The sequence below is a fragment of the Protomyctophum bolini genome, assembly GCF_963924005.1.
Source record: "Protomyctophum bolini genome assembly, chromosome: 9".
NCBI classification, from domain to species: Eukaryota; Metazoa; Chordata; class Actinopteri; order Myctophiformes; family Myctophidae; genus Protomyctophum; species Protomyctophum bolini.
The window spans coordinates 7,497,873-7,513,921 of NC_137870.1; the positions used below are offsets into that span (position 1 = coordinate 7,497,873).

The window sequence follows — 16,049 nt, forward strand, 5'->3', positions numbered from 1 at the left end:
TAAAACCCTTGCATTGAAGCTCATCTGCCTGTGCCTATCTGTCCGCAATTGGGTCCTAAAAGCTCCTGCCTTTGCCCTGTGACAACCCATAAACCTAACCTCCCACGGGGCAGCACACCTAAACCTAACCTTAACCCATGTCTAACCAATGACTAGTCTAAACTAAGCATATATGCACCCCGCCGAACACAGCCAAGCATTACACATGCAGTCTTCTGAAGTTTATTACACACACACACACACACACACACACACACACACACACACACATACACAGAGAAATATATGTAGCAGAGCCTCTGCCTGATGGCCTCAAAAGTCTAATATCTCTCCCTCTGGACTAGTGGTTAAGATGTCGGACTATCATGCGGGAGGCCGGAGTTCGAATCCCGGGCGTTACATAATATACAGTATACAGTGAGAACAGTGGATCTATGACGTCCCCATGGCAGATTATGGAAAACAATAGATAAGAACAGAATGAGAAGGAACAGAGCATGCATCTCATATCATTGTGTACTGTACATAGTATACAGTCAGTCTCTCTGAGACAGCAGTGGACAGTCGTCATGTCATGGTTATCAATATGTCACTGCATGAGTCAGGCAGCAGAGGCCATATTTCATAACATACACTAATAACTAAATGTAGTTTGTACTTAGTTACTTTGCACCAGTGGTTCCCAAAGTGGGGTCCGGGGACCCCCAGGGGTCCTTGAGGGAGTTCCAGGGGGGTCCCCATGAAGCTAAATGATATAGTTTGGAACCAGATGGACCCTTACGGGTTGATTTTACAACATAAATGGAGGGTCCCAGAGATAGAAATGCCATTAAATGGGGGGTCCGTATAGACTAATGCATGTTGACAGCTGTTTCTGCTCACTGGACTCCACTCATCCATCCATGGTTGAGGTGGATTGACAGCTCTCTGAACTCTAGATGAAGACACCAGGTTCTCCTCAGTGGGAGAGTCTGGGGGAGAGAGAGAGAGAGAGAGAGTCTGTGTGCACGCACGTGTTAGACCCACGATTCCCACTACTGTCTGTAAATGGTCTTTATCCATTTCCAAATGGTTTCACATTCATATAACTGGCTCGCTGGCTCATGGCTGGCTGCACCGTGCACACATCTGTACGTCTTGGCAAACGTTCCTCATGCTCATGGCATTGTGTGAACATTCCTCCTACATGTCTAGAGAGAGCATTCACAGTACAGTATATGGACTGTGTCATATATAGGTGTGTGCAGTGTTAAAGCTATATAATGCTCTGTAATTGGCCTGCGTGCGTGCGTGCGTGCGATGCGTTTATACGTGCGTGCGTGTTTCTGCGAGAAAGAGTCATTAGCTATATGACTGTTCCATGTGGACTCAATTAACAATGCTGTTGTAAAATACAATACGTCGTACAGTGAGTCACACCCGGCAGACTGCAGCGTATACCTGTGATATTGTCCTTCACGATTTCACACCTCAGAAAGTGGAGTTCTTCATCTACAAGCTCTCAACCCGTTGAGAGCTTGTAGATCAGCTATTTTCGGAGCGCACCCCAGCCAGCACTCTTTAACTATGTAGTGGAGATGCAGGTGCAACGACATGGATTTCTAAACAAAGTTCAAAATACTGTGTTCAAGTTCAGGAGACTTCAGGAGGAGATGGAAGCTCCTTCCGGCATGGCGTATATGGAAAGGAGAGAGGAGGGCATGTGCATTTCTTTCACCATTAATGGTAAATGGTGCATTTATATAGCGCCTTTATCCAAGGCGCTTTGCATAGATTGTTGTAACCCAGGTTTATTGTATGTCTGTATTTGTATCTGGTTGTATGCATCAGTATATGCATGCATTTGTATGGTCACAGGTACTGCATCAGTTCACAGTTCATCACTCACTCACTCAGTCACACCAGTTTCAATCAGCAATCATCACCACACCCTAGTATAAAGCACAGCCATTTTGTCTCAGTCAGTGAGATGCACATCACTGGCTGTGGCAGGTCTGTATCCCCAATTCTTCTGCAAACATTTTACCATTTTACTCTTCCTCACAATACATGATATTAACACATTACATTCACCCATTCATACATACGATTGCGGCAGAAGCCATGCAAGGTATACCAACCATGCGGCACATCGGGAGCCATTTGGGGTTCAGTGTCTTGCCCTAAAGGACACTTCGACATGTAGACAGGAGGAGGAGCCGGGATTCGAACCGCTGACCCATGGATCATTGGACGACCTGCTCTACCTCCTGAGCCACAGCCCACCATGTAGTAAATGCTGCCTTCGTGGTCTGGAGAGGGCAGTTGTTTCACAGACAGGTAAAAGGGCCGGGGCTGAAGGACCCTTTGATGTCTATGTGTGCACATCCCAGGCCAATGATGCGGGTCCGTTTAATTACTTACTTACTTACTTACTTAAGTAAGTAAGTAAGGATTTTCCTGTAGCAACCTGTAGTATTAACGTGTCATTGTAGTAAACGTCATACTGTAAATAGACTACGGTAAATCATGTTTGTCCAATAACACAACAGTGTTGACCTTGGGCAAATGTGTGTATATACGTACGTGTGCATGTGCGACTGTGTGTGTGTGTGTGTGTGTGTGTGTGTGTGTGTGTGTGTGTGTGTGTGTGTGTGTGTGTGTGTGTGTGTGTGTACATGTGCGTGTGTGGGGTGCCGTACAACCTATCTCAAACCCTCACCCTAACCCTAACCCTCACCAACCTTACTCCGGTCGTCTTAACGCACCCCTCACCAACCTTATCTCTAACCAATGACTAGTCTAAACTAAGTATGCACCCCGTGTGTGTGTGTGTGTGTGTGTGTGTGTGTGTGTGTGTGTGTGTGTGTGTGTGTGTGTGTGTGTGTGTGTGTGTGTGTGTGTGTGTGTGTGTGTGTGCGTGTGCGTGCGTGAGTATGTGCGTGTGCATGTATGTATCAGATATTAGATATGCGTGCCTGTCGTCGGTTCTGAGAGAGGATGCTGTGTTTTCAAAGAACACCAGAACATGTACTACTGTATGCAGGGCAGAGAAAATAATAATGGGCCCAGATGGGGGGGAGGGAAGGGGAGAGAGAGAGAGAGAGGGAGAGGGAGAGAGAGAAGAAACACGGGAAGCACAACAGGAAGGGAAAGTGGAGGGACCAGGCGTAGCGCGGAGACAGCGGCGGTGGATAAATCAGCCGCGCTGCGGTGACACTCCGCCGCACTCTTCCGCAAAAACACCATTCAGTCAAACAGTATAGGCCTGCTGCCTTAACGGGAGAGAGAGAGAGAGAGAGAGAGAGAGAGAGACATGAAGACATATAGACAGATTATTGTAGGAAACACGGGCATGGAAAGGAAAATATGTTTTGATAAATGGAGAAGCTTAGAGAGAGATAGCTATAGGCTAGAGAGAGAGAGAGAGAGAGAGAGAGAGAGAGCGGTATAGGCTAGAGAGTGGGAACATTTGAGTATGGAACAAACACAAAAAACGACATGAGAATATGGAGAAACTGAGAATTTGAAATGTGAGAAAAAGAAAGGATAGGGGGGTACTACTATATGGTTAGAGGAGAGGAGAGGAGAGGAGAGGAGAGAGTGAGATGAAGTTAGTGTTGTTGGTTCAGAGGGTTCAACCACACAGTCACTACTGGCTCCATGAGCCACACGGTCACTACTGGCTCTACTGGCTGCAGGGGGTCAAGTCTGATGCACTGTCTGAGAGCACATGCGCCACAGACAGACAGAGAGGCAAACGGCACATGCACACGCACGCACACACACACACACACACACACACACACACACACACACACACACACACACACACACACAGGTGATTAGTTTGGTCAGAGTCAGTTCAGTTCAAGCCAACACACTGTCAAGAGCTCTCTCACTGCATGTTGAGTTAACCCTTTCTCTCAGGCCTTGGTCAGTCTTTTTACTGTTCTGCCCTTAGCCTACTATACAGTCTGCATGACTTGGCAGACAGCTAACAAAGTGAAAGTTCCCAATAAAGCTCCAAAAGGCAGTGACTTGGTTTAGGTTCTTTACTGGTGATAACTTACATTTTAAAACTTGAGTCGACTTTTTCCACTGCTCTTCGTCCGGATATCTTCACCCGATGTCCAGCTGAATGTTGTGCAGCCCCACAGCCTCGTCTCAGTTCCCATATAAAAATAGATACCTGTAAACTCCGGTCAATTAGAAGGAAGATGCAGAGCTGTTTTAATTTGACAACTCCCTCCTCCTCCATAGTGCTGCTCTGCTCAGTTTATAGCCTACACTTGGAAGTAAAATTGTAAAATAAACAACTTGCTAAGCTTCTAAGAAATGGAAGTTCAGTGGAGTTGTCAGCAGGGGAGCTCGGCATCTTCTTTCTAATTGACACGCACACACACACACACACACACACACACACACACACACACACACACACACACACACACACACACACACACACACACACACACACACACACACAAAGGGCTGTACTTGCTCTAAGTGTCCACGTTAGTTGACTCTAACGTTCTGTTGAGTGTTGAATGTTTCAGGCCTGGAAGGCAACTATAATTGCTCTCAATTACTGTAATTCAATACATACATTTGTATTGAAATTTGATAGATTTTTCACATTCTTTTCTAAAATCAGTAATATTTATGACAGAGTACTGTATATAGGCTCCACAAAGTAACTTCCTCAGTGTTCATTTACAGCTGTCATATCTGGGTGCATGTCTGTCTCATCTACAGTACAGAGGTGGGACTGCAACCAACTCTATACTTTTAGAGTGGGATTTATATGATTGTTAACCCATTCTGACCGGGCACCCATTTTGGTGTTGGCATCATGTTATGCTTTAACTATTGAAAAATAGCAGATCTACAAGCTCATATCGCGCCACCGAGTGGCGCGATACGAGCTTGTAGGTCTGCTATTTTTGAAAAATTCGAAGAACGACTGACATTTTTAGAATCTGATCTCAGGTCAGAATGGGGTTAATCAGACCAGTGTGTGTCCAGTGGAAACCTCGTATGAATCTGATCTCAGGTCAGAATGGGTTAAGATGGACACATTTTTACACTTAACCTGTTTTCATCTTTGAGAGAGTTTCCTTGTGAAGAAATGATGGCCGGTACTTTTCATTGATTTGATTGATTGATCGATTGATCGATTGATCGATTGATTGATTGATTGAACCCTTTATTTCAGGCGGATCCAGTTGAGACCAGGGTCTCTTTTTTTTGTCAATGGTGCCCTGTATACAAACAAGAACATTTACAGCAATGATTTGACACACATGACATGGACACACGGTACAAAAAGATATAATACAAAAACAGAATCAGAACCAGAATCTCAAAATCTAATTTATCTCAAAATCTCATTTAACTGACCTCAGTGTGAGGTCAGTTAAAATTATTTTAAAAATAGCCTATATGAAACCATGAGGGCATACAGCTTGTCTTGACAGATATTCCATAGACGTGGAGCATGCACCCTGAAGGCAGTATCTCACAGGTTAGAAGAGGTGTTTGGTTCCTTCAACAAAACCTTATCTTGAGATCAGACAATTGACACTGGGTGGAAAAAAAACGGGTTACAAAAATTGTCTTAATTTATTTTAGAGGATAAATCAGGCGTTGCGCGACGAATGGGATGAAGACTGAAGAGACAGTGTGTACGTGGGAGTCAGTTCTGCAGATGACACACATGTGACGATCAGCTCTGCCTCGTTTGAAGTGCAGGAGACTCATGATGTCACACAACAAACACCCTGAGAGAGGGATCACAAACGATAGGTTACAGCATCCTGTTTATGCCATCTCTCTCTCTCTCTCTCTCTCTCTCTCTCTCTCTCTCTCTGTCCCCCTCTCTCTCTCTCTCTTTCCCCCTCTCTCTGTTCCGAGGCCTCTTTCTTTCTTTCTTTCTTTCTTTCTTTCTTTCTTTCTGTCCACACTTCTTTTCCCATGTGTGCTTGCTTGGTTGCTCTCATATCACACTAAAAAAAACGGCAGACTCCCCTATATGACTGTTGAACCTTTGAACCTCAAAGTCACATGGGGTGGAGGAGTTCCGTTTGGTTGAGAGAGCGAGAGAGAGCGAGAGAGGAGAGAGAGAGGGGAGAGAGAGAGAGAGAGAGAGAGGCTGTTGTCCTTGTATGTGCTTTACGAGCCTCCACAATGGGGACAGGTCTAATCTGTAATTGTGCTCTCCGTGGTGTTGCCTCAGGTGAAACAGCCCTGGGTGTGGCTCCCCGAGAGTAACGAACAGATAGTTAACAGCAGCGTCCCACGCTACCAATGGCTTTATAGTTTACTATTTTCCCAGGGTTACACTTTGAACTGTGTGTGTGCTATACATGAACACGCACACACACGCACGCACGCACACACACACTCGCGCTCGCGCCCAAACACCTGTGACCTGGTTTTAAACCACTTTTCTGACACTGCGGTATAACATTATCAGTCATTACGGTGCCATTAAGTGTCCGTTGGGCCATAAACGGCTCTGCTATCTCACTGCAGAAGACATAATCGATTGCCTGCCCCGTATATATAGATGAGATAAAGAGATACGGGGGAGGAAGAGAGAGATACCAAGATGCATGCATATGGAGAAAGAAAGAGACCATTGTACACTATAGCCCTTATATATATATATCCTGCATGACAGATGAGAAATAGTTGTACTTTAATTTAGGAAAAGGATAATGACTTCTATTCTAAAATGTATCCTGGACACTGCTTCATTTTACCCCAAATAAGTATCCTCCCTCCCCCCATGTGACGTGACGTCATGTGGCAGCCAAGTCTATGGACTTTGTGCGTCGTGCCCCCCCCCCCCCCCCCCCCTAAAGGCAGCCTCACTCACTTTGTGTGATTTTTTTGTATCTTTCTCCGGCTGTTTTCAACTTCGGAAACGATATAACTATGGACCTCTTGCCTCTCGGACTGAACTCTAAAACTCGGGTCAGTTTGATCTCCTGCCCTTTCACACCTCGCAGCTCCACTCACAGGTCAGGAGGGTCACCAACCGTGTGCTACAGTTTATAATTACTGGCTCAATCATTAACAGAGGACCGGTCCGGGGCGGGACGGGGCGGGACGGTAACCACTGTGACTCAACTGGCTGTGGGGCTGTTCCCGTACAGCCAGGGAGGTAAGCTGACCCCCCCATCCCCCCCCCCCCCCCTTAGGTCAGAGTCAATTAGAAGGAGCTACTGCTGGGCGGTCAGTGACTAAACGGCCGTAATGCCTCAGCGTTTTTGACGCGCGCGGTGCAGCTGTTCATCGTCAAAGTATGAATTAGGGTGCGTTCGCACGGGCAGGCGCGACGGCGCTTTGTGAGTTGATTTGGAGAAGAGCCATAGAGTAAGACAACTGAGTCACGACAACTCTGTTCACTTCATGGGGCCAGGCGCTTCTTTTTTCTTTTCTTTTTTGTCATCAAATAATGAATGAACAGAAATCAACAATCAAAAATACATAACAAAAACACAGAGACAATAAAATAGACACGACACTTTCATGGACACTTTCATGGGAGCCCAACTCACTCCGGAAGTTCAATACATGGCAGTGAATGGAGCCGGCTGGACCAGCTCATAACAAACATTATTTATGAACAATTGAGACCATTGTCTGCATAATAATCGGTTCAGGAATATAAAATAAGACATATCACAGGTTGTTTTCTAATCACTTGCTTTTCGATGTGCACAGAGTGCACAGTATATCATTTTATTTGAGGATCTAAACTGCAGCAGGGATCGTTTCTGGCTCGGAGGTATCGCGAGATTTGACCGACAGACAGAAGTCTCACGATACTTGGTACGTTCAGAAAGGTGGCTCTTTACATACCATACCTCTATAAAATGACACAATGTATACTTACATCGAAAAGCAACACAGCAGACAATAATGTGTTACTTTGCAAAAGGTCTCAGTCATTCACAAGTAGTGTTTGTTCATGAGCTGGTCCATAGACATATAAACGTATAGACGCCCTTTCCGGCTCTGCAGCGTATATGTGCTCAAGGGAGGGCAAAACTTTCCCGAGACCCAAACGTGTACACAAAATATTCTGAATTTGTTTCTTTTTTTTTTGGAGTTGGCCTCTCCTTCACTTCCGTGTATACGTCTCAGAAAGAATCCCTCGTATCTCCTAATCTAGGGATCTCTCCATGGTTTTGACCAGATGGATATACTGTACATACTAAGCTCTTGATTTCTGACTTCTGACCTGCCTCTTGTTCAAAATATGAACGCGAGGGATTATTCAGCGACTTTATCGTAACGATAACGAGGTTACGGTAAGCAAGCAAAAATATATCTCCCCGGTTTTTGCCCGGAACGGAAGGGGGGGGGGGGGGGGGGGACCTACAGTATCTGCGCAGCACCCCGAGCTGTTATTTTGAAAGAAATCCGGGCGCTGATTGTGTTAACAGCGGCCAAGAAGACTATCACAATACATTGGCTCGGAAAACATGAACAATAATAAGGAATTAGAGACATGGAAGAAATTAATTATTTGGTGAGGCTACAAAAAATGAGCAATTCATTAAGGAATGGCCGCCCTTTGAGATTTAACATTTACCACGATGTATTTCTACAAAGAGATTATGAATGTTTAATATGTGATATATGAGTCTATGATATGTGCAATATGTGGGTAGATGCGCCTTGTGCAACAGTGTCTGTACAAAAATGTATATATGCTGGCACGTTCTGTAATTCGCATCTACTATTTATCATTGTCTTTGATTGATGGATCGCCCTCCCTCTTCCCCGCTTTCATTTTCTTGTCTTTCTTATTTCACGTTTGTTGACTCACTCAGATGTTGTCTTTCATGTTTATATTTCTTTATTTTATTATTTATTTTATTTGAAAATGTTTTACTTTTGATGTTGCTGCTGTCTCTTCGGGGAGACAATGTGAATTTTGTATTGAGAACCTATACTGTATAATGATGCTACTGTATGTTGTACGTGACAATGGCAATAAAAACAATAAGTTGCAACAAAAACAAACGAACCCTCACACGGTTTAGGGTTGAGTTTTGGCCTGTCGGAAAAACACACGTATACTTACCTAGCAGTATTGAGTACTTGCTACCGATCAAGCATGATTGCTTAAAAAATAACTTGTTTTATTCATTTATTTATTCTTATAATAACTTGTTTTATTCATTTTATTCAAGGATTGCAGCCTTTGTTTTTGTTTTGAAGAAGAAGAAGAAAGAAAATGATTTGGATGTGATATCTGACATGAGTTATGACCTCGATGTCTTTCATTGGTTGAGTGAATCCTGGGGTTGAGCTGCCTGGAAGAGAGGGAAGGGATTAGCGGGAGAATCTGGTCATCCATCATCTGGACAAGTCTCTATAACTCTGTAACCCTCGTGGAGACAAACACGCGTTGGCTAACACTAAATGCCTTTAACACATAGCACTGTGAACTTAAATCAAATGGACTCTCTCCTTCAACTGATCTTCTTTATAACGCACGCACGCACGCATGCACGCGCACACACACACACACACACACACAATGTCAGTGTCAGTGTGAATTTAGATAGCTACGGGATGTTTAATCACTCCTGTCCTTTGGTGCGAGATATATATAGGCCTTGGGACAACTTGACCAACCATAAATTAACAAGAAGAAAACAGAGTATCTAGTCTCCACAGCCTCGTGTGTAACTAGCTAGCCAACAACTTATGGATATGTAGAGCGGGTAGATTTGTTGAACACATGCTACGCTACGCTACGAGGCTGATGAGAAACTGGTGTGCACAGGAAGTATAGAGGATGTAACCATGATATACAGGGCCTTCCTTCTGCGAGGGATTTATCTGTTTAGCAGATTTCTGCTGCTCAAGTGTCCTCCAATTCCCTATATTATGTGTCATAATGTCAAAGGTTGATTCACGCACTTCCTATTAAAACTCTTGTAAAACGCAGAAAAACAAATAAATTAAAAAAATAGGCTCACTTTCAGGAGCTAGGGCAAACTCCCCACGCAGTTCAAAGCTCACTTTGTGCCGTTCCCTGATATATGGATTGCTTCTGTGATCAATCTGTGTCTCACGTCTATCTATCTCTATCTCGCCTCGCCTCACCTCCAGGGCTGGGGAAAGTACTCAATTGTTTTTACAATCAATACGGCAATGTAGAACTATACTCCGTAGTCCGTTACAAGTCAAAGTCTGGAAGTACAAAAAGTATTGGCATCAAAATGTACTTTTACATCAAAAGTATACTAAAAGTAGAAAGTATACTTATTTCGCAGAATGTCTCATAATATAACTAGCCTCAATGCATTTGTCTTCATGTGTCTTCATGTGTCTCTCCCCCCCGTGCAGATCCACCATGTTCCCTGCTAACCTCCTGCTCCTCATGGTCCTGCTGCTACCTCAAGCCTCGTCCGGCCGCCGAGGGGGCGAAGACGCCAGCGAGGAGCCGGCCCACCGCGGCGGGGCGTCTCCGCCCTCCTCCTCCTCCTCCTCCTCCCCCGCCGCGGCCCGTGGCGGAGACCACCCCACCCTGCAGGCCGCGGTGCAGCCCAGTCTGGCTCAGGCCATCCAGAGCCTCCTGCTGAGTCGGCTGGGGCTGCAGGCGCGGCCGGAGCCGCGGCCCGGCGCGCCCGGGGCGCCCCAGTACCTACTGGACCTGTACCGCTTCCACCAGCAGCAGTACCACCTGCTGGGAGACCCGTCCTTCAGCTTCCCCAGCCAGCACGTCCGGCAGGCCAACACCGTGCGCAGCTTCCACCACACCGGTGAGCAGTGCATGCTGGGAAAATGTACTCACCTTTTTGTGTTTTTTTTTTTACTGAAAACGTAGTGTACGGTTAAAACAGGTGTTAAAGACCTGGGCCAGCCGAGCGGTCCGGGCACCCGGTCTAGTATAGTCCAGCCTGGCAGTGTGTCGCGGGTTCGAGTCCCAATCCCGACGATCTTTGTCTCCATGTCTCTCCAGCATTTTATTGCATGACGGGCTGAAGGCACACCTATCCGTTAATTAATAGCAGATATGAGAACGGATTAATCACATTAGATTAGATTGTGCTGATTAGTGATCAGACAGAGTTTTGTCAGAGCAGCAGCATTGTTGGCTTAGGAATGGAACAAAAAGCATCAGTTATTATGGTCAGGTGGTACTTCATGGAGAGCCAAATATATACTTGGTATACTTCAATATTAAAAGGTTGGGAACCAATGACTTAAACCATAGTGATATTCTTTGTTGACTGGTGTCCCCCCAGGGTCTATACTTGGTCCCTACCCTTTTTACCTATACCATAGCTTCCCTATTCTCTAATAGCCCGCATCGATAATTATTTTTTTCCCCTTTTTTTGCCAAATCTTTGCCTATTATGACAAGGCCATAGAATAGCTATCCATTGTTCATGTTGGTCAAGGAAAAGCGTCCACAGTATCTGCACATTCAATTGCAGTCTCTTATCAGAGGTGGTGACGTACAGTACTCCAGTTTATGACAGACAAACAGATGTCTGTTATTATGACAACACAAGACGAAGCAGGGGGCCCATCTCTCTCCCTGTTTGATAAGACGGTTATGCCACAACACTGAGGCACTATAAAACCCTGTTCTGTGTTGTGTGGGTGTGCTGGGAGCTTATCTATAACCGCTCAATATCTGTCTGATATTGAAGGGTTGTTGTTTGACAGGATCATATTTATATATAGGGCATAGCATTAGATGATGTTTGGAAATAATCCCTACATTTTGGAGATCATTGAAGAACAATTACATAAGAAATTGTGCGCGCACGTGTGTGTGTGTGTGTGTGTGTGTGTGTGTGTGTGTGTGTGTGTGTGTGTGTGTGTGTGTGTATGTGTGTGTGTGTGTGTGTGCATTCGTGTGTGAAAAACGTGGTTGTATTATAATTAGCCCTGCACTAAATCCCACCCCAAAAAGCGATTGTCCAATGCCAATCCAAATAGTTTAGCAACGGTTGCTATGCAGGTCAAGCTTTCTTCGCTGCTAACGTGCCTATATTGGACAAGTATGGTTTGGGGAGGGACTTATGAAGGGCTAATAAATTGGGGCCTTTATTGATATGTTGAAAGTAATCTAACATGACATGGGGAGAGAGACGGGGGGAAGACACATGGCAAAGGCCGTTGGGATCGGGAGTCGAACCCACGGCACGCCATCAGGCTGGCTCAGCAGTCTCTAGGTGCCCAGACGGTTGAGCTAACCGGGGGTCATCTTATAATCAAGAGTCGTCTCATATATTCGGCACAATACGGTAATTGGTTTCATTTTACCATGTTTAATTCAATTTCAACTCCTTCTTTCTCTTCTCTCCCAGATGCCGTCACAGCGAGGCCCTTAGCAGAGGACCACAGAAGGGTTCGCATCTTCTTCAACGTCTCCTCAATCCCGCAGGACGAGAGGCTGCTCTCCGCCGAGCTCCGGCTCCTCCGCTCCCTGATCCCCGCCCTGCCGTCCCACAGACTCAGCCTGTTCGTGGAGCACGGGGACCCTAAACCCACCCTGTTGGAGACCAGGTTACTCACCTCTGAGACCACTTCTCCCTGGGAAGCGTTTAGCCTCGGCGCCGGTCTCCTTCGCAAGGCCCTCACGGCGACCGGCGGCCTGGACTTCCTGTTGGAACTCAGCCCGGAGCCCAACGCCACGCAGCTCCGTGACCCGGGGCTCTCCTCCGATGTGGCGGGACAGGAACGGGAACGGGAGGAGGAGGAGGAGGAGGAGGGAGGGAGGCAGAGCAGAGAAGGTCACTTCAGGGTGCGCAGGTCCTCCGGTCAGGACGAGCACAGCTGGGCCCGAGAGAGACCCCTGCTGGTGACGTATAGTCACGACGGGCGCGGAGAGCCTCTGGCTACACACGGCAGGAGGACCCCCGGCTCCGGGCAGAGGGCCCGGGGGAGGAAGGACTCCAAAGACAGGGCCAGGAGCAGCAAGAAGGGCCGCAGCAGAGGCCAGGATGACGGGGGGAGGGGGGACGCCACTAAGCGGGGTTATCCGGGACCGGCCTGGGGAGGAGGAGGCGCCGGGGGAGGAGGAGGAGGAGGGGTGGGCTGGAGCGACCGGGGCAGAGTGAAGCGGAACGGCGGCCGCGCGGCAAAGTTGAAGCGCTTGTCGCGCGCGCGCTGCCGCCGCCACCCCCTCTACGTGGACTTCAACGACGTGGGCTGGCACAAGTGGATCATCGCGCCCAGCGGCTACGACGCCTTCTTCTGCCTGGGCGAGTGCCGCTTCCCGCTGGCCGACCACATGAACTCGTCCAGCCACGCCATGGTGCAGACGCTGGTGAACTCGGTCAACGGCGCCGTGCCGCGGGCCTGCTGCGTGCCCACCTCCCTCAGCCCCATCGCCCTGCTCTACCTGGACCCCCAGGACAGGGTGGTGCTCAAGAACTACCAGGACATGGTGGTGGAGGGCTGCGGCTGCCGGTAACTAGAGAGAGAGAGAGAGAGAGAGAGAGAGAGAGAGAGAGACAGAGTGGACTAGTAGCCTAAAGGGAACAGCATATCGTAGCATGGACAACTGTAAAGTATATATTGATAAAAGGCTATAGAACAGAGGGAGGAGGAAGCTGGTGGTGACCTCAGGCACCTGCAAGGGAACACTTGGTTATAAACATGATGAAACCACAGGGACGGAGAGAGTGAAGGAAGTTTAAGGCAGATTAAGAAATAGAAAGAGAAACTGTGAGAAACACAGAGACACAAGATACTACATGACATGAAGAGAACGGGGAGATAAAAAAAAACTCATTAAGTAAAATCTGGAGTGTTAATTCAACCCCCAAAGGTGTACAAATTGAGCTTGATGGGCTCATGCACCAGAGAGGCTATATAGGGAAAGACGGTCCGTGAACCCCCAGGAATTTATTTAGCGTTTGGACCCACTGCACTGACGACGTGGGGGTCTGCGACCATCAAACCACAGCTTGCTTTTCCAGTGTTGCCTATGAGGACCTCTCTAACAGCCTGACTATAAGGACCTCTCTAACAGCCTGACTATAAGGACCTCTCTAACAGCAACAGCCTGTGTATGTGTGTGTGTGTGTGGCTTTGTTACCCATTTCATCCTCTCAAATGATTCTGATAGACACGTGCAGTCATTAAACTGACGGACAGACAGACACCTGCGCACATGACTGCTGAAGAGAGAACTGGCATGGATTGGTCTGGACTGGTCTAAGACGATAGTCAGCGTGCGCCAATAATGCAATATGGACAGCATTTAAACGTTTACTCATTGACTTATACGCTCAGGGCCTTTCTCAGCTCCACCCCTCTCCCATTGTTTATATTGTGTTTAAGACCCAAGATGGCCGCAGCACCAGGAGGAGGTGAGCGGGCCGGGCGGGGTCGACATTTGCCCTTACTGGGCTGCATTCAAGACACTTGCCCTGTGTCTGAACACCTGCTTTGATGGATGTGTTCTGCCCCACACAATATAAACAATGGGAGAGGTGGGGTGGGGCACCGAGAAAGACCCTTATTGTGCTGATGCTCACTGACACGGTAGCGGAGGTTTATGAGTGTTGTTATATTTCATGTTTCAACCTGTAGGGACAAGGGGTGAATTATCCAGTCAAAAAGCAACAGAGATTGACAACTGTACTGAAATGCACCCGCATCACAGTGTATTTAAAACCACAACGATAATACAGAGGAACTATTATGCTATTATTTGAATGTACTATTATCATGATTATTTAAAGAGTCTTTTTTTTTTTCTCTCTCTCCTGTACATTTCTTTTACTGAGATGAAGAAAGTCCAAGTGATAGTTGTGTTATCATTAAACATAATTCCATAAATCTAACTTAAATGACACGTTGTGTATTTAAATAGCAACCATACGGTGTATTTAATCTTGAGAATATTTAAGATATGCGCACTCTTCAAAATGGTCAACCTGTAAACCTGATGCCTGTAATAGTCCATACCATATACTACTGTATGTCCACAGTGGCCATTTAGCGCTTATACCTCACACTAAAACGCCTGTGGTCTCCGAGACTATACACTAAGGCTGGGAAACCCATACTGACATTACCATAGATACTGTACTGTACTTATAACTGGATTTCCCAGCCTGTGGGTGATGTAAGAGCAAAATTGCCACTGTGTAAATATGGTCAATTGCTTTGGTACAGTAGATTATGGTGGCGCTACATCTGTATACTGTATATGGTGTCTCTCTCTGTGTGTGTGTGTGTGTGTGTGTGTGTGTGTGTGTGTGTGTGTGTGTGTGTGTGTGTGTGTGTGTGTGTGTGTGTGTTGAATTAACAGCCATTGTTACTTCAAAATGTCTATGCTGTCATTCACATATTTTGATGTACAATACATGATAACAGAGTTAAGTGGTGTCGCCTTTATAAGCTCAACTAATACGTCAACATTGAAGCTCAATGTATTGTATAGTCTACTGAACCATATGTAGCAGCAGGTGTCTTTGCTAGTTGTAGCCTAGTCTCGCGTTGCCAGACTGTTGCCTCTCGCAATTTCCAAATGCTTCCGTCACACAGTCTGGAGCAACGGAAGAGCTGTCATGAGTAAAATATAAATGCTTCCGTCATACAGTCTGGAGCGACGGAAGAGCTGTCATGAGTAAAATATAAATGCTTCCGTCATACAGTCTGGAGCAACGGAAGAGCTGCCATGAGTAAAATATAAAGCAATATAAAGTGGAGCCTCCTCCTCACTTCCGTTTCATCTTTACGGTCACGCTAATTTATCCTAATATAAATAGAAAACATCTAAGCATATATAAGCTTGTTGTTTAGCAGAAAAGGAAATATATATATATATATATATATATATATATATATATATATATATATATATATATATATATATATATATATTCGTGAACGGAAATAGCAGCTTCCTTACTCAGATTTCTGGAGCTGTAGTTCCAGACTCTATATAACATTCTGGAGCTGTAGTTCCAGACTCTATATAACGTTCTGGAGGTGTAGTTTCAGACTCTATATAACATTCTGGAGGTGTAGTTCCAGACTCTATATAACATTCTGGAGCTGTAGTTCCA

General features: G+C 46.1%; 1 protein-coding gene across 1 annotated transcript in view; it reads left to right on the top strand.

The window, feature by feature from the left end:
• The window catches only part of bmp16 (bone morphogenetic protein 16), an 18,344-nt gene extending 2,559 nt beyond the window's left edge, over nucleotides 1-15,785 (top strand). The window contains exons 3-4 of the mRNA XM_080772826.1: nucleotides 10,357-10,772; nucleotides 12,333-15,785. Of these exons, the coding sequence (XP_080628952.1) occupies nucleotides 10,364-10,772; nucleotides 12,333-13,441 (1,518 nt within the window). The 5' untranslated portion in view covers nucleotides 10,357-10,363 and the 3' untranslated portion in view covers nucleotides 13,442-15,785. The remainder of the gene's footprint in view (nucleotides 1-10,356; nucleotides 10,773-12,332) is intronic.
• Nucleotides 15,786-16,049: the final 264 nt, after the last annotated feature.